The sequence below is a fragment of the Mesoplodon densirostris genome, chromosome 8 (assembly GCF_025265405.1).
Source record: "Mesoplodon densirostris isolate mMesDen1 chromosome 8, mMesDen1 primary haplotype, whole genome shotgun sequence".
In the NCBI taxonomy this organism is placed as follows: domain Eukaryota; kingdom Metazoa; phylum Chordata; class Mammalia; order Artiodactyla; family Ziphiidae; genus Mesoplodon; species Mesoplodon densirostris.
This window is the reverse complement of record NC_082668.1, coordinates 27,742,700-27,763,569: the sequence shown is the minus strand read 5'-3', so window position 1 is coordinate 27,763,569 and position 20,870 is coordinate 27,742,700. Positions and strand designations below refer to the sequence as shown.

General features: G+C 41.4%; 1 protein-coding gene across 3 annotated transcripts in view; it reads left to right on the top strand.

The window, feature by feature from the left end:
* UNC80 (unc-80 homolog, NALCN channel complex subunit) overlaps positions 1–20,870 on the top strand; it is a 239,604-nt gene that overhangs the window by 203,004 nt on the left and 15,730 nt on the right. For all 3 annotated transcript variants that reach the window (XM_060106372.1, XM_060106370.1, XM_060106371.1), the window contains 10 exons: positions 499–534; positions 890–1,108; positions 6,061–6,261; positions 8,653–8,776; positions 9,726–9,851; positions 11,103–11,226; positions 11,974–12,180; positions 16,065–16,249; positions 16,847–17,012; positions 18,584–18,763. In XM_060106372.1, the coding sequence (XP_059962355.1) occupies positions 499–534; positions 890–1,108; positions 6,061–6,261; positions 8,653–8,776; positions 9,726–9,851; positions 11,103–11,226; positions 11,974–12,180; positions 16,065–16,249; positions 16,847–17,012; positions 18,584–18,763 (1,568 nt within the window). The remainder of the gene's footprint in view (positions 1–498; positions 535–889; positions 1,109–6,060; positions 6,262–8,652; positions 8,777–9,725; positions 9,852–11,102; positions 11,227–11,973; positions 12,181–16,064; positions 16,250–16,846; positions 17,013–18,583; positions 18,764–20,870) is intronic.

Below are 20,870 nucleotides of genomic sequence, written 5' to 3'. Positions count from 1 at the left end.
GAGGGCTTCTAAAGTCCTGTTACCCATCACTCATAAAGCAAGAAGTCTCTAGAACTGAAAGGAAGTCAGCCATATTTCTTCCTAAAATATAGCACATGACATTAGAACTGCAACTTAGATTCACCTCACCTTGAAAGTTTTCAAAAATTTCCTTCATTTGACCACATTCCATGAGTTTGTGTGTGTTTTTAGAGTATCTGTCTTTCTACAAATTATCTGACAATGGAACAGCTTTCATGGCAGCTATAATTGCAGCATATGTGGTAGGCAAATGAAAGATCAAGACTTTATAGTTTAGGATTAATATCAAGATTTATATTTTAGGATTTACATCAAGAGTTTATATTTTAGGATTAATATAATTAATGTGTGTATGAGGGAGCTTACCAAAATGTGCAACTTCAAAGTCTTCTCATAAGAAAAAGTCGTTAAGAGGCCCCACCGCAGGGCCCCTGTTCTTACTCTGATAGTTACGCAGACTGTTTTTCTGACTCCCAGGTACCAGGACCAAGGTGCCAAACTGCACTTTATCAGGTACAGAAAGACAACCTCATTTTGTACTAATTCTGTCATCTTGTGATAATTTGCCTTGGGAGCTGGGTTATGGTTCCGTCAGCTTTCTTTTCATTCAGGCATGGCATCCTACTTCTGCATAAATCCTCAGGAAGTGGCTAATGGGAAGCCACTACAGTTTGGGATGACAGTCTCTTGCAGGATGATTAACTTTCTTCATCCTTCCGATAAGGTTCTCCCAGGCCCCGCCCTGCTGCTTCATTAACTTGCATGTAATATAAGGCATCCTAGTTTTCTTCAGTGTGATACCTTCCTCTCATAGTTGCCCCCCCATACACCTTCCCAGACCCGCAGTTAAACTTTTATAATTCCCCAGAGAAAACCTGCACTTACTGGAGGAGGGGCAGGGCCTTCCCAGAGAGGAGCTAGATGAACGGCTTGCTCGGGAAGAGTTCAGAAGACCCCGGGAGTCCCTGCTTAACATCTGCACCGAGTTCTACAAGCACTGCGGGCCCAGGCTGAAGATCCTGCAAAACCTGGCCGGAGAACCGCGGGTCACTGCCCTGGAGTTGTTGGACGTGAAGTCCCACATGAGGTACTGTCCTCATTTTCTCTGCCCCCGAGTGTGCACACGGCTTGGGCTGGATGTCTGGAGGGGGTTTGGGGGGGTGTATGCGGGGGGATAAATGTGGGGCAGGATAAAAACTTGAAACTGGCTGAAATGGATTGGTCTCCTGTAGCTTGGATGCACATCAAACAGGGCCCTCTGGGAAAATAGATGTTAAGTCCGTGGAAAAGGATCTTAGCATGGACAGGGGGAAATGTTCTTAAAGACAGAAAAGCCCAGTTGATGTATTTGCTCCTTAATAAAAGAGAGTGAAAGGGAGATTGCATCACCTGAATTCCTAGGGAAGTAGCTTTCTTCCACATGCTCTTTACTGCCCCAATTCTAATTTTTCACAAGAATCCAATGTCTCCTCTCTCTTATTTGACACAAAAAAATGCACAGCTACTTTCTGCTTGAGGACTTGCTCTGCCGCTCCACTATCTGAGGATTCAGTAAGGGGCCTGCAGGGAAGGAGCAGTTTTTTTTTTGTTTGTTTGTTTTTTTTTTTTTTTTGCGGTACGTGGGCCTCTCGCTGCTGCGGCCTCTCCTGTTGCGGAGCACAGGCTCCAGATGCGCAGGGTCAGCGGCCATGGCTCACGGGCCCAGCTGCTCCGCGGCATGTGGGATCTTCCCAGACCGGGGCACGAACCCACGTTCCCTGCATCGGCAGGCGGACTCTCAACCACTGCGCCACCAGGGAAGCCCGGAAGGAGCAGTTTTAACTTGGAGCCACACTTTGGTGGAGTCTGAGATCCCTTTTACACATATTGTGCATGATTTTCGAAAAAGTGTCCTGGTAAAAATTCTGCACTAGATGAAGCCAGTCATCATTTAAAAATTTGTACTCCTGGTATGTCAGGGAGAGCCCCCAGAATTATATCTCTGTGCACTCCTGTTTCCTTCTTCCTAAGGAGATGTCATTTCACTTGTTGCTTCAAACTATAAAGGCTGTGTCTGTGTTTTCAGATTCTTAAAAGGAACATGATTCCAGATGATTTTCTATTTAGATTTGTAACAGTTTTTAAAGCATCATAAAAATTCCTTGAAAGGAAAATTCCATTGGTAACAAAATACTCACTTGGAAAGTTTAGTATGTCTGTAAAACTAAAGGTAGGCTTAAATTCTAGCCTTTCAGAAATAACATTGCAATTTGGCAACACACACCAATTTCCTGATTATCGTCTCTTTTTTTTCTTAAAATGATTCCTCAAAAAATTTAGAAAGTACTAAGTGAGGGAAAATGAGAAGCCAGAAATGTATGGAGAACACAGGCTCTTTATCCTCCAGACTGATTTCACATTCTCTGAGTTGCTGGCACACACCCAGAACTCTAGAGCGTCACATGTGTTCACACTCCCTGCTGTGCTGTGATGGGGAAGAACTTATTTTGCACTAAGAATTTCAGCTCCTGCACTGGGAAAGGCGGGGAAAGTTTGAAGTGTTAGGCTTCTGTTGCCATAGTAACTCCGTGCTCCGTTCAGGCCATCTCCCCTCCTTTCCTACTGATAATGGCTAGCTGACCTGAGTAATTGTACATCACATTCCCAGAGTCAGAGAATCACTACTATCGACAGACATTTTGTGGGAGAAAGGGGAAAAGATTCCTAAAAGATGGGAGAGCGAGTGAAAAGGGGGGGGAGGGGAGAGATCATGATAATGGGTTAGTAACTGTCCTACGTATATCTGTATCTACACTCAAGGCATTTGGAGAGAGGGGAGAGCATGAGTTAGAGAGGCCCGGAGCTCCCTCTAGAGGTCAAACCCTATTAAAGGTTAAATGAGCTCTAGGAGTTCAAATTTACTCTGTGCCTGGCACAGATCTAGGGCTCAGTAGATGCTAACGCTAATGAGAAAGATCCACATGCTATCCTAGACACTGGGGATGTAAAATAAAGCCCTAGTCCTCAACATGATCACAGTTCAATAAGTGAGGCACACATAAGAATACAGAATGCGGCGTTGCAAGCACTGTATATCACATGTATTTATGTGTTTATTATTTTACCAAGTACTTGAGGCAACTCAGAAAATTCTATGATGCAAAGGGATACAATTTACAAATTAGAGAGTCGAAACAATGTGAAAAATTAGCAGGGAAACAATTTAGCTTATGATAAGATTAGCATGGGAAATCTACGTGATTTTATCATATTAGATACTATTGATGAACTGTAAATTTGACTTTGGGCCTCTGAGTTATCAAAACAACAGGGAAAAAATGGCTGATTATAAAATTATAGTGTCAATAAGATAAAACGCACAACTAGTTTTTTTTGGTAAAGCAAAATCCCCCTTTTAAAATATGAAGAACAAGAAGTATCTCCTGGTTGAGGCGTCTTAAAGGAAAGAGCAGAGTGATGGGCAACAACCTCACCAACATCCCATCACAAGTAAAGAGCCAGCCTCACGGGACTGATGCCTGGCGGTACTGAAAGCTGCACAACGTCACAATGCAATTCAGCAAGAGTAACCTGTATGAGCACAGTTATTTCATGGCCTGGATCTATAGGAAGGTAGGCAGAATTTTTTAATGCCAGGGACTATTTAGATGACATCCCCTCTGTTCATGCTATTTCACACCAGCTCTCAATAAAAATGGACCTGTCGTGTTCTCTGGCCAAACAGAGTTTGCTGAGTTCCACATGTTTTGACCCTACACCAAAGCAAAGGGTATAGTTAAGGTTTTCTTTTGTAAATTAAGTACACATTTGGCTGTATGTCAAAGTCAGAGCTAAATATATAAAGTTTAGAATTGGGGACCTATAGGTAGTATTTAAAATCCTAAGAATAGATAGTATCCATCAAGGAGAGAAGATTGATTTTTTTTAAAAAAAAGAAAGGGGATGATATAAAAGATAGAGGAGGTAATTGCAAGAAGTACTCGATTTGAATCAAAGAGACAAGAAGGAGTGTTGAGGCAATCTGTACCCCTGCATTTGCAGAAGTTATGATTGGCTGCAAGGCTCTCAAGTAAAACATTCTTGATTAGATAAAGTTTCTACCCTAAAGGAATTTATTACCTCATTTTCCCAGACCAAAGCTGCCAAAGCAGCAGAATAGCAGGATAGTGAGCTCTGCAAACTAATTTTTCTCTCTCTCCCCCCTCTCCCACCTCTCTCCAACTCTCCCTCTTTCCTTTCTCCCCTTCCGTCTCTCCCTTGTGTTCTCAAGATTATTCATGTGATAGTACAGCAAAGACTGTATTAAAGGAAATTTTTGTTTTATGCTCAAAGCATATTCATTTTGTAACATGACCAGAGATGAGAGAAATTCAGTTAATAATCCATAAAATGACACAAATCCAACTTTAAGTATTGTTTTCAAGCTTGAAATAGATCAGTTATTTCTCTAGCATTTCTTAAGGTTACCTACAAGATAACAAGGGAAAAGAAATATGTGTATATACTAGATTTGTTGTGGTGGTCACTTCATGATGTATGTGAGTCAAATCATTGCACTGTACACCTTGGACTTATACAGTGCTGTATGTCAATTATATCTCAATAACACTGGGAGAAAAAGAAAAAATCCATTTAAAAAAGAAATATGTGTATATAGATATACTTTTATCTGTCAATCAAACGACCTGAAAAGTAAAGAATTATTTTCTGCATGGCACATTTGTGAGAAAGAGACAAACAAAAGAGTGTGAAGACTGTTTAAAACGATTTCTTTAAAACACACACACTCACACACAATTTCCAGAAGGACAATGTGTATGTTCCGTCCGGAGACAGTATGAGTGGGGATGAAGAGACAATGACTGTTGATAGTGAGGGGTTGCCATGGAGAAGATGGATTGAATTCATGTTTCCAGATGAAGCCTCGTAGGAAAACATTGAGGGAATTTGGGGACCTAATATGAGGAGAGCTTTTCACAGTGTGGATGTCCAAAGATGGAATGAGCTGCCTTATGCAGTGGTGAATCCTCCATCCATGGCACTAGTCAGACGGAGCAATTGTAGAGCAATCCACGTGGTAGACGGGCAAGGGCCTAGCTCTGATTCCTATACCAGAGTGCCTGTCAGAATCACCTGGGGTGCTCTTAAACTGTAGTTCTTTTTAAGCATTTGTCCTGTCTCTCTTGGAGTAATCAAAAGGACTTCTTATTAAAATGCTATAGTTAATACATGGAAAAAAAGGAACGATTCAATATTACCATTGTGCTACTTCTAATGAGTTGAGGAATCTGTGCAGTGATCACTAGTAGCCACTGACCTCATGAAGAGTGACAGCTAGGAATCATGTATGTCCTGAGGAAAGTGCGCATCGCCTGTGAAGGACACATACCAGAAAATCAAAACCTAATCTGAGGGCTTCCCTGGTGGTGCAGTGATTGAGAGTCCACCTGCCGATGCAGGGGACACGGGTTCGTGCCCCCGTCCAGGAAGATCCCACATGCCGCGGAGCAGCTGGACCCGTGAACCATGGCCACTGAGCCTGCACGTCCGGAGCCTGTGCTCCGCAACGGGAGAGGCCACAACAGTGAGAGGTCCACGTACCGCAAAAAAAACCCAAAACAAAACCTAATCTGATCTAGACCCTGGATCTAAGTACCAATTGAATTAAATACAGGAGAAATAGGATAAATTAAATGACACCATGGAGATTCAATCAGCAAAATCCAGAGTGCAGGAAATGCTACGGGACCAACAGCTAATTTCTCCAACAAATAAATTACTAGATGTCAAAACAAGAGCAGAAGAGGGGGGAACCTACAAATTGAAAAGACTTAAGAGATATATCAACCAACTGAAATGTATGGGCCTTATTTTGTCCAGATTTGTTTTTTTAAATGTTTATTTACAAGTTATGAGATAATGTGCCAGAATGTTCATAGTTTAGGGAGTCAGTGTGCTGGAAGGAGGGTGATTAGCATGACGCTGTGTGGGAAAATTCTCATGGTGGCTTTCTAAGCTTATTCTTTAAAAATATTTTAGGTTGGCAGAAATTGCACACTCCCTTCTGAAGTTGGCACCATATGACACCCAGACAATGGAGAGCCGTGGGCTTCGACGCTACATCATGGAGATGCTCCCCATCACCGACTGGACAGCCGAGGCAGTGAGGCCGGCCCTTATCCTCATTTTAAAGAGATTGGATAGGATGTTCAACAAAATTCATAAGATGCCCACTTTGAGGTGAGGAGGCCTCCTAGTCAGCTGTTGGTATTACAAGCTTCAAACTTCAAGTTTGTCATTTCTGAAGGTGGTGGATCAATCCGGAGTTGAATGAATGGCTCAAAAGTGTTCGGTTGGTTATATGTGCAGAGCTAATCAGGTATATGAATGCATAAGTAGCAGGGTCTATATTTTGAGGAAATAACATATTCTTCAAAAATATATATTTATCTTGAAAAATCTATTCATTTCTTAGCTATCACATTCCTTATCTGACACACATAAGAAATTCAATGTGTATCCTTCAATTCCTTTTAAAGTAAGGCAAGGTATGCCTTATAAATTAAACAACTAAGGAGAGAAGAAAAGTTAACCTGATGTTCAAAAATGTGTATTTAACATAGTATTTTAGGTACCAGTTTATAGAAATGCCAAGCTTTATAATAATCAGCGAAGCAGCAGCTAAAGAGCTCTCAGGGTTGATAAAAAATACCTAATTTTCACCTTTTCACCTAATTCAGGTGGTATTAAATCAATGTTATTGCCACTTGTCCTCCACTCAGTGGCCTGAAATATCAGTTGGTAGCCTTTATGTGAGCAGATGCCTCCGAACCAGGCTACCTGGAGTTCTGAGCCCAGTTTGGAAATCTATAGCCACAGTGAGCAGATAGATCAATTGATAAATGCTAATAAACCCACTAGTTTGGAAATTTCCAGTTTGGGTTAGTGAGACCATTTTCTGTCCTATTAAACTAAACCCCAAATCAATGCAACTCTTGCCCAAGAATCTGTAGCACTTATTGTTCAATTTGTCAGAACTTTTCCAGGTTTTTTTTTTTCTTTTTTTTTTTTTTTTTTTTTTGCGGTACGTGGGCCTCTCCCTGCTGTGGCCTCTCCCGTTGTGGAGCACAGGCTCCGGACGCGCAGGCTCAGCGGCCATGGCTCACGGGCCCAGCAGCTCCGCGGCATGTGGGATCTTCCCGGAGCGGGGCACGAACCAGCGTCCCCTGCATTGGCAGGCGGACCCTCAACCACTGCGCCACCAGGGAAGCCCCTTTTCCAGGTTTTATCCTGTGCTCTTCTTCATTTATGCAGCCATCAGAAGCTGTTGAACTTATTAAAAAGAAATTGAAATATTTTATTCTAATAATGTACAGTTTGATCCTATATTCTTTTCTACCGTGATGATGGATGCCTATATGTTATTTCAAGGTTATTTATTTTAGTAGCATAGAAATGAGTATCCTTAAAGCACTCCTATTTTCTTTAGTGGTCCCAGTGGAGCATCCATGCCTATTGGCAAATGGCCAGTCTTATAAATCTCACAAGGGTGTGTTAAAATAACTTTCCTTCTAAAGATGTTAACATCTACATAGGCTAACTCATTTGTCATATAAGTAAACCCATTATAAAGAACAGCAGTTTCCTAAAAGTAGACTTCTGGATTAATTCATAGACTTGATTAATTGTAGGCAATTTTCTTGGTGTGCATGCTATGAATTTGGGGTTGCCTTGGATTTAATTTCTTCAGGTGATCTCAGTTCAACAAGAGAAATGTTGACTGAACTTAACCTGTGGGTTACTTGAGCATCAGGAATGTCAACATATCCTCATGTATGAACATTTCCATTTTGTCATTGTAGAGATTTCAATTTGGTAGGAAATATAAGCTTAGAAATTATTTCCAGGAAATAGCATTGATCTCAGTAAAGCCCAACGTGTTTATTTAGGGGGCCACAGAAACGACTCTTCAGTACTGAGATAATTACAGACCAGATTGTTTTCTATTACAGAAAATCTCATATTCATCTAATTGGGTTATATATACCACCATTTATACTACCATAGAATGTAGCCCCAAAATATCATTTTTTAGGTGGCAAAGAAAGAACACTTTTTAAATAGATGGTTTTCCTCTAATGCCATCTTTTTGGCAAGAGTTAAGCCATATAAATCTAATTAGTTGCAGTCTGGTATAAAAGCTGATGAGATCAACTGTAGTCTGATAAAAACATTTCAGAAACACAGCCTATAGTCAAATTAATTCTACTGGGAGTAATCACTCCTATGATGGGTTTCCTAAAATGGTAGTCTCATACCCTCTCTCATAGTTAAAACCAGGAAACTTGAAATGCCACCCATTCATCATCTCTGTTTTTTCTTCAATAGATTTTGTCTCATTAGTCGAGTGGGGCAGGAGTGCCTCTGCTACGTTTTCAGTATCCTCTTCCCTTCCTAATGTGCTCTGTACTTTTGGAACAACGTGGGTAAACTTCCTCCCCTCTGAAGCATTTTGTTGTCTCAGACACCCATCCTGTCTTAGATGGCGTCAGAATCACTGTCTCATTCACTCGTTTCAGACAGTCTCCAGAAGGGAGCCACGCTGCTAATGGCTCCTATATTGTATTCCAGGCGACAGGTTGAGTGGGAGCCTGCCAGCAATTTGATTGAAGGGGTTTGTTTGACACTTCAGAGGCAGCCAATCATATCCTTCCTGCCTCACCTTAGGTCACTGATCAATGTCTGTGTCAATCTGGTGAGTAGCCAAGTGGCAATCTTATGAAACTTTACAAAATTTAACTCTGCTATTGACTTCTCTGAACTGAAGATTTACAGGTCAACCTACCTACACACCTACCCATGAAAACAGACGGCTCAGGTGACACTGAAAATAGTGAGGTACATTTCAAGGTAGTGTGTGGGGAGATCAAGGGGCCCGTCCCTCTACAGATGGGATTTTGGTGTGCTGCTTCCCATGCACTACTTTGACAATTGACCTCTTCAAGTTGCGCTGAGAGTTGAGGGCTGCCAGTTGGAGAGTGGGGTGGCGGGAGACTGCACAATTGGCTAGAAGTTGAAGTAGTCTGGGGTGGGGGAGATTAAAATGCAAAGAGGATTTTTTTCTTCTTTTTTAGTGAAAAATCACATTATGGGTTGGCCAGTCTAGGATTTACATGAAAACAAAAAATTTTTTATCAGTTATGTAATATCTAGAGTCTGGTTGTGACAAGGTTTTGTACAATGTGGAAACTGTGGTAGAGCATTTCATTGAACAGAATCCGCTGCTTAGCTAGTTGAGCAATAAATCTGTCACTGGAATGCCTAGCACAAGTAGAGCTCTTGCCATCATCATTGTTGTCAGCATTTACTCCATCAAAGAATGTTGACTGCATTCCTTTGAGTCCACAAGTAAGTATGTCCAGTCTCCTGCTTAGAATAATTTTGGGTTCATCTCTCATTATTTACATAGTTAGTTATAAGCAACATTCTACAAAACCTTGGCTGAATCCAGTGTAATCGTTTGATCTGACTCCAGACATTACATGCCTTCAAAAGAAGGCAACACGAACAGATTGAAAGTAACATGCCCAACCTTCAAATTTTTTATTATCATTATTATTATTATTATTGACTGAGACTCCCTTACTACAGTTGCATGAAATTGCAATAGTCAAGGCTGGTCATGTGCTCTGTTTGTATTTCAGGTGATGGGAGTGGTAGGACCCTCCAGTGTTGCTGATGGATTACCCCTTCTTCATCTCAGCCCTTATCTCTCACCACCTCTGCCCTTCAGCACAGCTGTTGTCCGGCTTGTAGCATTGCAGATACAGGTGTGACTGCCTTACCTGTTTGTCACGCTCATTACGTTGCTGGTTGAGGCACCTGATCATGGTGTTCTCTTTTATTTTTCTGCGAAGGCTGGGCAAAATCTGTGAAACAGAAGTGTAAACATCTCCAGACTTTTACAGTTTTGGAGCTTCAGCCCTGAGCTTGGTCCTAAAGTTGTGCTTCTGTAATTCTTCTTGAGATCTCAAAAATAGCAGAGTCATTTAGTCCTGCCACAACCTCAGGAGCCGCTTCTGTCGTTTAAAACGTGTGTCAGTACCTTAGGAAAATAATGGTTCACAGATAATCAGCTCACAATTGTTAATTAAAAGAGGCAGTAATGTTCAAAGTCTGGTTTTAAATTATCTGCAGAAAGAATTGCAGTAAAAAAAATTCAAATATTATTACTAGACTTTGAATATCTTAATTTTCTTTAATGGTTGTGGGCTGAATATTGAGGGTGCTTTTTTTAATCATTTTTCTCCCACTTCTTTTATTTCCTAAAATTAAAATAATCATTCCCAAAGCAAAAAAGGATAGAATGCCAATTTCCCTGCCTATTTCTGTGTGTCACCTAACTTTAAAGAGTGATAAATCACCAGAAAGCTTTCTGACCAACGGGAAGTATACAATGGCTGTAAATGGATAACCGACCCATCCATTATCTGACAACCAAGCTTGATGGTCCATCATCCAGAGAATGGTTAGATGATGGAAAAGAGATTAAGCAAGCACTGTGGCTACCAGGCAGAAGGGAAATAAAGACATCCCTAAAGTGATACATTTTGACAACACGTATACAGAGATCATTTATTTCTTTTTATATTGTCTATTGCTTTCTGGCTTGAAGAAGGTCTTATACAGGGGAGAGGATTTTTAAATAACTCCCCAATGGAGCAGGTGGCAAGATCTCCTTTTCTTCCTTTTCTTTGGTCGCTAAAATATTTATTGGTGGACACATGGATAAAATGAATGGGGAACTGCAGTTGTTTTTGTACCAGACTATAAGTATCATGATTTTTCATTTGATATTCAAGATGTTGCTGTGTTTTAGGTATATAGCTCTCAATTATGTCAAACAAATGGTAAAGTATCAGTTTGGGGTGAATCTTGTATGCTGCACAGATGACAACTGAACTCCTAGTTTGCAGGTGCAGCCATCAGGGAGTCCCCATCTCCTCCATGCTGTGTAAAAACAAACAGACTGAATGGGTGAGGGGGTCAATTAATCTTTTTTTTCTATTATTGCTGTACAGGCTTTAAAAGAAGATTTTCCTTTAAGCCATGTGATCTCCCCATTCACCAATCAAGAGCGAAGGGAGGGGATGCTTTTAAATCTGCTCATCCCATTTGTGCTCACAGTAGGATCTGGAAGCAAAGGTCTGATTAATTTAACTAAAGGAAATTTATCATTGTTGTTGTGTTTTCTTAAGTGTCAGGCTGTTATTTCTTCCTTTTCCCATGAAGGCCGTCATTGAAGTTGATCTGAATGATTTAAACAAGGTTATCTTAGGAAATAAGAGTTTTTCTTTCTTTTCAGTTTAGCTGCCCTTGGTCAAGACTATCTCTGCTCCACCTAGAAGATGCATCCTATTTAAAAGCATTTCAGTACAGCAAAAATCAGGAGAGCATTGTTTCAATTAAGAAAATGGTATTCACTGAAGTACAGGGTGATGTGAATTGACAGAGAATGGACTGGATAACCTACTGACACTAGGTTTAGTGTAAATCCTGCCACTGTCACTAAATTCCAATATGTTTTCATTACTCTTACTTCTTGGGGGATTTTTTCTTTTAGGAAAAGTTTATCTCAAACATAAAGACAGTGCATTATGAGTATTTGAGCAGAAAAAAAAAAAAAAGAAAGGAGATTGAAATGGTAAGCAGGAGATTTCGCTAAGAGCAGGGATACTTGGGTGCTGACTATGGAGGAGAAACCCAGTACCAGGAGCGCTGCTTCTGTCCATAGGAGAAGCTGTACTTGGTGGGGAAGGCGCTCGAATTTCTAGGGTGTTCTAGTTTGGAATTGGAGAAAGAGCTGAATTTTTCTGTGTCTAATGTGGAAATGTTGTCTACCTTGTGACTTGCTTTTCTTTCCACTTCCTCCTTACAAACTCTGCCCGGCAGATAGCCCATGGCTGGAGCAGCCTGAGGTGCAGCTGCTACTGCAGACAGTCATCAATGTGCTCCTGCCTCCACGGATCATCAGCACGTCCAGAAGCAAGAGCTTCATGCTGGAGAGCTCCCCCGCCCACTGCTCCACCCCTGGGGATGCAGGCAAAGACTTGCGCAGGGAAGGGCTGGCAGAGTCCACCAGCCAAGCAGCATACTTGGGTGGGTACTTCTCTCTAGATAGGTAGGTAGGTAGTAGGTAGGTAGATAGATGATAGATAGATAGATAGATAGATAGATAGTGGGTACTTCTCTCTAGATAGGTAGGTAGGTAGGTAGGTAGGTAGATGGATAGATAGATAGGTAGATAGATAGATAGATAGATAGATAGTGGGTACTTCTCTCTAGATAGGTAGGTAGATAGGTAGATATATAGGTAGATAGATAGATAGATAGATAGATAGATAGATAGATAGATAGATAGATAGATAGTGGGTAGTTCTCTCTAGATAGGTAGGTAGGTAGGTAGATAGATGGAGAAAGAAATAGAAAGATATAGATATATACACACACATATGTATATGTATACATGTATATATGTATATATATATGTACTTATTTAGTTATGTTCCACCTTGACTCAAAAAGAATTTTATTTTATTTTTTTAACATCTTTACTGGAATTAGTTTCTGCTGTATAACAAAGTGAATGAGCTATACAGATACGTATATCCCCTTATCTCTTCCCTCTTGCGTCTCCCTCCCTCCCATCCTCCCTATCCCAACCCTCTAGGTGGTCACAAAGCACCGAGCTGATCTCCCTGTGCTATGCAGCTGCTTCCCACTAGCTATCTACCTTACGTTTGGTAGTGTATATATGTCCATGCCACTCTCTCGCTTTGTCACAGCTTACCCTTCCCCCTCCCCATATCCTCAAGTCCATTCTCTACAAAAAGTATTTTAAAAGACCTCAATCCAGAAAGTATTTAGAGAAGCCACTTCAGCAAGTACAAAGCATCACCCTTGACTTCTACCTTCCCATTACCCTATACCTGCTGTGACTTGGTGGAATACTAACAAGTATTCGACCATTCCACGTGACCCATGGAATACTAACAGCTACTCCTTGACTAGAATGAACTAAGCTGGGGAGAAATGACCACCGTTGCCACAGCACTGAGACTAAGGAGCACTGGCAACAGAAAATCTCAAAAGGAGGAAGCTGAAAAAATCTTGCCTGACATTTTTCAATTCACTAAAGTAGACCTTGGTGGGGAGTATAAGGTGAAAGCAGACTCAGTGGTAAAAACAGGTCCTTCAGGTCCTTGGAGTTTGGAGTGTGTGTGTGTGTGTGTGTGTGTGTGTGTGGCAGTGGGGTGTTTGTACTGCATTACTGAGGAATGTATTTGAAAATGATGTGATTGACAATGAGAATGAAAAAGGAAAAAAAGAAACAAGGCTGCATGTACATAGGACTTGCCTGTGTGGGTCATGGTTGCCAGAGACATGAGGTTGTAGGGTTCAGATAAAACCTAGATTCTGGCACAGAGCCCTGCATGAGGTTTAGGACTGTACAGAGGATGGTGGGAAAAGAGGCCTTGGCATGTAAGACAGGGATAGGAGAAAACACTTAACGGGTAACTATCTTCAGTTCTCTCCACTTTCTGCCTTTTCTTAAAAATTGAAGTATAGTTGATTTACAGTGTTGTGTTGGTTTCAAGTGTGTAGCAAAGTTATCCAATCATACATACATACATAACTTTTGTTTCAGATTCTTTTCCCTTATAGGTTATTATGAAATATTAAGTATAGTTCCTTGTGCTATACAGTGGGTCCTTCCTTGTTATCTACTTTATGTATAGTAATTTGTATAGGTTAACCCCAAACTCCTAATTCATCTCTCCCCCCTTCCCCTCTGGTAACCATAAGTTTGTTTTCTATGTCCTTGGGTCTATCTGTTTTGTATATAAGTTTATTTGTATCATTTTTTTAGATTCCACACATATAAGTGATATTATATGATATTTGTCTTTGTCTGACTTACTTCACTTAGTATGATAATCTCTAGGTCCATCCATGTTGTTGCAAATGGCATTATTTCATTCTTTTTATGGCTGAGTAGTATTCCATTGTATAAATATATCTCATCTTCTTTATCCATTCATCTGTCGATGGACATTTAGGCTGCTTCTATGTCTTGGCTATTGTAAATAGTGCTACTATGAACATTGGGGTGCATGTATCTTTTCAAATTATGGTTTTCTCCAGATATATGTCCAGTAGTGGGATTGCAGGATCATATGGTAGCTCTATTTTTAGTTTTTTAAGGAAACTCTGTACTGTTCTCCATAGTGGGGGTACCAGCTAACATTCCCACCAACAATGTAAGAGGGTTCCTTTTTTTCCACACCCTCTCCAGCATTTATTTGTAGACTTTTTGATGATAGACATTCCAGCTGGTGTGAGGTGACACCTCGTAGTTTTGATTTGCATTTCACTAATTAGCGATGTTGAGCATCTTTTCATGTACCTTTTGGTCATCTGTATGTCTTCTTTGGAGAAATGTCTATTTAGATCTTCTGCCCATTTTTTAATGGGGCGGGTTTTTTTTTTTCTATTTTCTGCTTTTTTAATGAAGGTGAATCCTTTGGTTACTTGGCCAGGCTACTGGACCTCTATTTTAAATTTACTTTTACCTTTATTTTGAGCATTTAGTGTGCACTAACGAGTGTTTTCTATACTTTACATTATCATCACTTTGAACCCTCACAACAACTCCAAGAAGTACATATTCTCACTTTAGGAAGGAAGAGGTTGAATAACTTACCTAAAGTCACACTGTCAGTAAGTGGCAGAGCCAAATTTCAAATTGAATCCATCCAGCGCCAGAATCCCTGAGCCCTTTGCTATCCTGTTTGTGTGTTGGGCTGTTGCTGGTAAAGGTGGAAAGCAGAAAGACAGAAGCCCAAAGAAGGCCAACAGGCACATAACAGGTAGAAATGTCACCAGGATCAGTGTAGGGTTAGAGGAGTGTTGCTTTTTGTTCATATGTTTGTTATGATGAGGGAGAGGAATAGAAGTGAATAGATGTGGAAGGAAGAATCTTACATCTCTCTCTGTGTTATATGACCTGGTTTTCCCCTGGAAGTGCCCTAAATAGATGCTAAAGGTGTAGGTGACTCCCGAGGGCTTTAGGGAATTGGATTTCTATGTGTCTTCTAGATGCTGAGATTGACCTTAAGACGTGATGAAGAAGGCCCAGGTTCCCTTGACTGCCCCATGGGAGACCCTGTGGGGAGAGCCGGGTGATAGAGGAAGCCCTCACCATAATCTCTGACATTTTTACAATATTCTGGTTTGTCCTGACACACTGTTTGGGAAATCTGCTTTCTGAAGATAAATTTAAAAATGTAGATTGTGACAAGGCTGCCAGAATCTGGAAGAAAAGAGATATTGTTAAAGAAATCCAATACGGTTTAGCAAGAGACATCATAAGAGGTGGAGGAGGGAGGATAGTGTTTTCTTTTCTGGACGGATTTACCGGTTACTCTGGGGAACAGTTTAGGGTGGCATCAGGAAGGGAGTAGAAAGGGGAAGGACTACTTTTTTTAACTTTATGCATTTCTGCACGGTTTTGATTTTGCTTCTATTAGCAAGAATATATTATTTCTAAGCTTAAAAGAAAAATATTTTAAAACACCCATGTTTTAGTTTCAGACGTGAGTAATATGCTGGTATTACCATGAAGCCACTATGACAAAACTTTTAGAAAGTGAAATATTAGCCACACATCATGTTTATACCACATTTCCCTTTCAATTCTGTGAACAGCTTTGGTTTGTATTTTCCAAAATAGTAGTTAAATGCACTTAAGAAAGATATATGTGTTCTCTTAATCAGAATCAAAGCATGTTTACTGTAGAAATTTCTGCCTTGATGTCAGAACACTGTCACTCAGGAGTACGCTGAAGCCTTTGGAAACATAGAGTTTAGACATTTAGAAATTCGATGCGTAAAAAGGCTGTGGATGTGGGCAGCTGGATGTGGGCAGGGTTCCTCCGAAGCACAAGTCTGCAGGCTCACTTGTGTCTTTTCCTGGTGTGAAGCGCTGAAGGTGATTCTCGTCTGCTTTGAGAGGCAGCTCGGCAGCCAGTGGTACTGGCTGAGCCTCCAGGTGAAGGAGATGGCCCTGCGGAAGGTCGGCGGCCTGGCCCTGTGGGACTTCCTAGACTTCATCGTGCGGACCCGCATCCCCATCTTCGTGCTCTTGCGCCCTTTCATCCAGTGCAAGGTGTGCTCCTCTTCCAGGAAGTGACAAACCCCGTCAACGTGCTGCTTTCCAGAGTAGGGCAGGATGACAGCAGCAGTCTCGGCGCATGTGCTATATAGCTAGTCAGGAGGACGTGCTAATACCATGCTTGACGAGAAATCAGCCCAAACAGGTATCCCAGAGGATAAAATTTCATGTTAGAAGTACCTTCACAGTAAGAGCTTAATTAATGTCAGTGAAACTTTGCCCTCTCCCCATTTACCAACCCCCCAAGAAACAAAGATTGACCAGATAGAGTGATCTGAAGAATGGTCTCTTTTCTTCAGGGGCATGACTGAGATCTGATTTTAAATAAACATGGGAAAAATGAGATAGTTAAAGCATGTTTTTCCTGAGACCCTCAGTATTCATCTACTCTTTTATTCTTTTCATGCCTCGATTTCTGGGCGCTGTGATTCAAAATAACATATTGATTAAGCACTTCCTAAACACTGTTCTAAGAATTTTGTATGCATTACCTTATTTAATCTTCACCACCAACTATGAAATAGATACAATAATTAGCTCGTTTTACAGATGAGAAAATTGAGGACCTGAGAATCTGTGCCTTCCTTTCAGCTTCTGGCCCAACCAGCAGAGAACCATGAAGAGCTTTCTGCCCGACAACATATCGCTGACCAGCTGGAACGGCGTTTCATTCCACGCCCTCTGTGTAAGAGTTCCCTCATTGCTGAGTTCAACAATGAACTAAAAATTCTAAAAGAGGCAGTTCACAGTGGATCAGGTAAGTATGCAAAGGGTATTTTCAATTTGTTTTACTCATGGAACTTACAACCTACAAAGCATGCCTCTTTTTCCAGGTCACTGCTCTTTTTGGAGCCAAGTATGCATTAGCCATTTCGGTACAACTGGTAGATTTGACCCTGTGATCCTTGTCAACAACAAAACAAATCAAGGGGGGGTATCATAAGAGTTTAATTTTATTCCTTTTCTGATTTTTTTTTTTCTTTTTGCGGTACGCGGGCCTCTCACTGCTGTGGCCTCTCCCGTTGCGGAGCACAGACTCCGGACGCACAGGCTCAGCGGCCATGGCTCACGGGCCCAGCCGCTCCGCGGCATGTAGGATCTTCCCGGACGGGGGCACGGACCCGTGTCCCCTGCATCGGCAGGCGGACTCTCAACCACTGCACCACCAGGGAAGCCCCCTTTTCTGAATATTTTATTTTCGATCTTTATTTCAGTAGTTCAGCTTTTTCTTGAATATTTAGCTGGGGAAAAAAAAAACCTATTTAAATTCCTTCATTTCCATTTTGAAAAGAAGGGAACTCACATTCATTGAGCATCTGTTATATGATAGATTATTTCATAGCTGTTATTTCATTTAATCCACACAAATACCTGCAAGATGCATAACTGAAAGTCTGCTTATAGAATGAAGAAACTGAGACTCAATAGAGGTTAAATAACCTACACACAAAGACAGTGACTCCAGTGAGGGGACTTAAAACTGGGTGTGTATGATTGATGATAAAATTCACAAATTGGAGGGAGAGAGGGTTGAATAAAAACTGGCAGGCTAGTTTACATTATTCAAAAGATTTTCTTTGGGAATGCATTGTTTACTTTTATAATTATATTAATTGCAGGTCACTAAGGAAGGAAAATAAATCATTATCTGCCATTAGAGGGCAGTCATCACCCATAAGTAGAAGACTATCATCCATGTGGCTTTTTTTTCTTTCTAAAACTTTTAGTGTTGTTCTCAATGTATTAAAGACCAAAAAAATGACAAATACAATCTTGGTGAAATCTACTCAGGGCCATTCACATGTTCTGCTTTATAATAGAATAATATGACATAGCACCAATGAGGTGTTTTATAAATTGTAATCTCCAGAAAAGGGGAATAAGAACACAGTTTTAATTATGTATTCTCATTTTGATTGTAAGGTTCCTTTCAGACAATGTATTTATTACTTCTATATGCTTGTGTCAGGTAATGTACATTTCTCAGTGAAAAAATGAATTTGCATTCTGCCAGCCTTGGAAAATAAAACTGAAAAACAATGACAGAGGGAGCAACATCAAAATATTTTATATTGTTAGAGGTATTATGCTCCCCCAAGAAAATTACTCAATTATAAGTACATCCGTGGCCAATTCTCTTTTTTTTTTTCTTCCCACCATTTTCAGTTCCATTTGCTACTTTGTCCTAAAGATCATCTATCTGGGACATACTATTTCAATGACCTTTCCTTAAAAAAATATAAGTTGTCTGGGAGGAGTTTGAAGCTAGCATTTGTTTTCTTTCAAGATCCTCACCATGGATTTTCTTTGGTCTCTCAACCCCACTAGCCTACCAAGGGAAGACATCCATCAGCACCGTGGGTACCTCCACCTCTGCTTACCGCCTGAGCCTGGCCACCATGTCACGCTCCAACACAGGCACCGGCACCGTCTGGGAGCAGGAGAGTGAGCCGTCCCAGCAGGCTTCACAGGACACCCTGAGTCGAACTGATGAGGAGGATGAGGAAAGTAGGTCACCCTGCAGGATCCGGGGCAGTGGGAGGTGGGAGGTCATGTGTGACACAGCTTGGCCATGTGCATGAGGGCTTGTGAAGGATTTCTACCTTCCTGACCTTTTTCAGTTCTGATCCTCTGGTCGTTTTTACAAAAAGGATTTAAAATGGAATTGTGACTGATCCCATGACTTCTAATGCCTGCTTTTCTATAAGTTCCTTGATATCCTTGGTCATTTGGTAGGAGTTCAGGCAAACAGTAAATCTTTAGTGACCCCTAAGTTTTCTTTGAGCTTATGTATTCAAACTTTTCACTAACTTATTTAAATTGTGGTTAAGTAACCAAGGGGAGCGTTTATTCCCCTTTCTCCTGGCCATCTTGCTTAGGTCAGTCAGTACTTACATGACCCGATTGGGCAAGGAAAAGTGAGCACTACATATGCTTATGACTCAGAAAAGACCAGCCAGCTATATTATCTAGAGTGTAAAACAGCACACTGTCTTGAGGGCATACAACCCAATTTGAGTTAAGAGTATCCCCAGTAACTGAGGCAGCCAGGAGCTTCTAAAGATTTGGTGAAATGAGGGAAAATCCAGTTAAGAACATGCTTCCATATATATGCATAATAGTTTTAAAAAGTAAAAGGTGAAAGTTTTCATAAATACCCCTGTCATTAAATGTTTTTTTAACTGTATTGATTATCTTCCAGTTGTGTTTCAAAGACACTCTGATACAACATTTAGAGCAAAGTGTACTGTCAATGCCTTATGAAAACAAAATCTAGATCTTCACTCAGAGCCCCTCTGTACCAAACAACAACAAAAAGCCGCACTCTGGGATGTCCCTGGTGGCTCAGTGGTTAAGAATCTGCCTGCCAATTCAGGGGACACGGGTTCGAGCCCAGGTCAGGGAAAATCCCACATGCCACGGAGCAACTAAGCCCGTGTGCCACAACGACTGAGCCTGTGCTCTAGAGCCCACGAGCCACAACTACTGAGCCTACGTGCTGCAACTACCGAATCCCGTGTGCCTAGAGCCCATGCTCCGCAACAAGAGAAGCCACTGCAAGGAAAAGCCCGCACACTGCAACAAAGAGTAGCCCCCGCTCACCACAACCAGAAAAAACCCGTGTGCAGCAACGAAGACCCAACACAGTCAAAAATAAATAAATACATTTTTTTAAAAAAGCTTCACTCTGAACTAAATTAAATAGAGTTGAGGTTAGAATTTTAATTAAGATGAATGAAAGTATTTTAATACCCTACTACAGTTGGATGTGTAGGAGAAGGAAAGAAATAACTGCTTTGTCAAAGCATGCATCAGTGGACTTCCCTGGTGGTGCAGTGGTTAAGAATCTGCCTGCCAGTTCAGAGGACACGGGTTCGAGCCCTGGTCCTGGAAAATCCCAAATGCCGCCGAGCAACTAAGCTCGTGTGCCACAACTACTGAGCCTGCGCTCTAGAGCCCGTGAGCCACAACTACTGAGCCCGAGTGCCACAATTACTGAAGCCCACGTGCCTAGAGCCTGTGCTCTGCAACAAGAGAAGCCACCCGAGGAGAAGCCTGCGAATCGCAACAAAGAGTAGTCCCGCTCGCGGCAACTAGAGAAAAGCTGGCGTGCAGCAACAAAGACCCAGGGCAGCCAAAAATAAAAATTCATTAATTAAAAAAAAATTTTGGGGGGCCTCCCTGGTGGCGCAGTGGTTGAGAGTCCGCCTGCCGATGCAGGGGATACGGGTTCGTGCCCCGGTCTGGGAGGATCCCATATGCCGCGGAGCGGCTGGGCCCGTGAGCCGTGGCCGCTGAGCCTGCGCGTCCGGAGCCTGTGCTCCGCAACGGGAGAGGCCACAACAGTGAGAGGCCCGCGTACAGCAAAAAAAAAAAAAAAAAAAATTTTTTTTAAAAGCACACATCAGTAATATTTCCAGATTTAGTTTCAGGGTTAAGTAGATAACAAAGTGATAATCATACTGTTCTGCACCAGACCTACAGACATATTTGTTTTGAAATCATTGCTCATGGAAATAATCCTAAAATTATAATTAGGGAAATCATGACAGACCTTGACCAAAAAAAAAAAAAATGAGAGGGCTTCCCTGGTGGTGCAGTGGTTGAGAGTCCG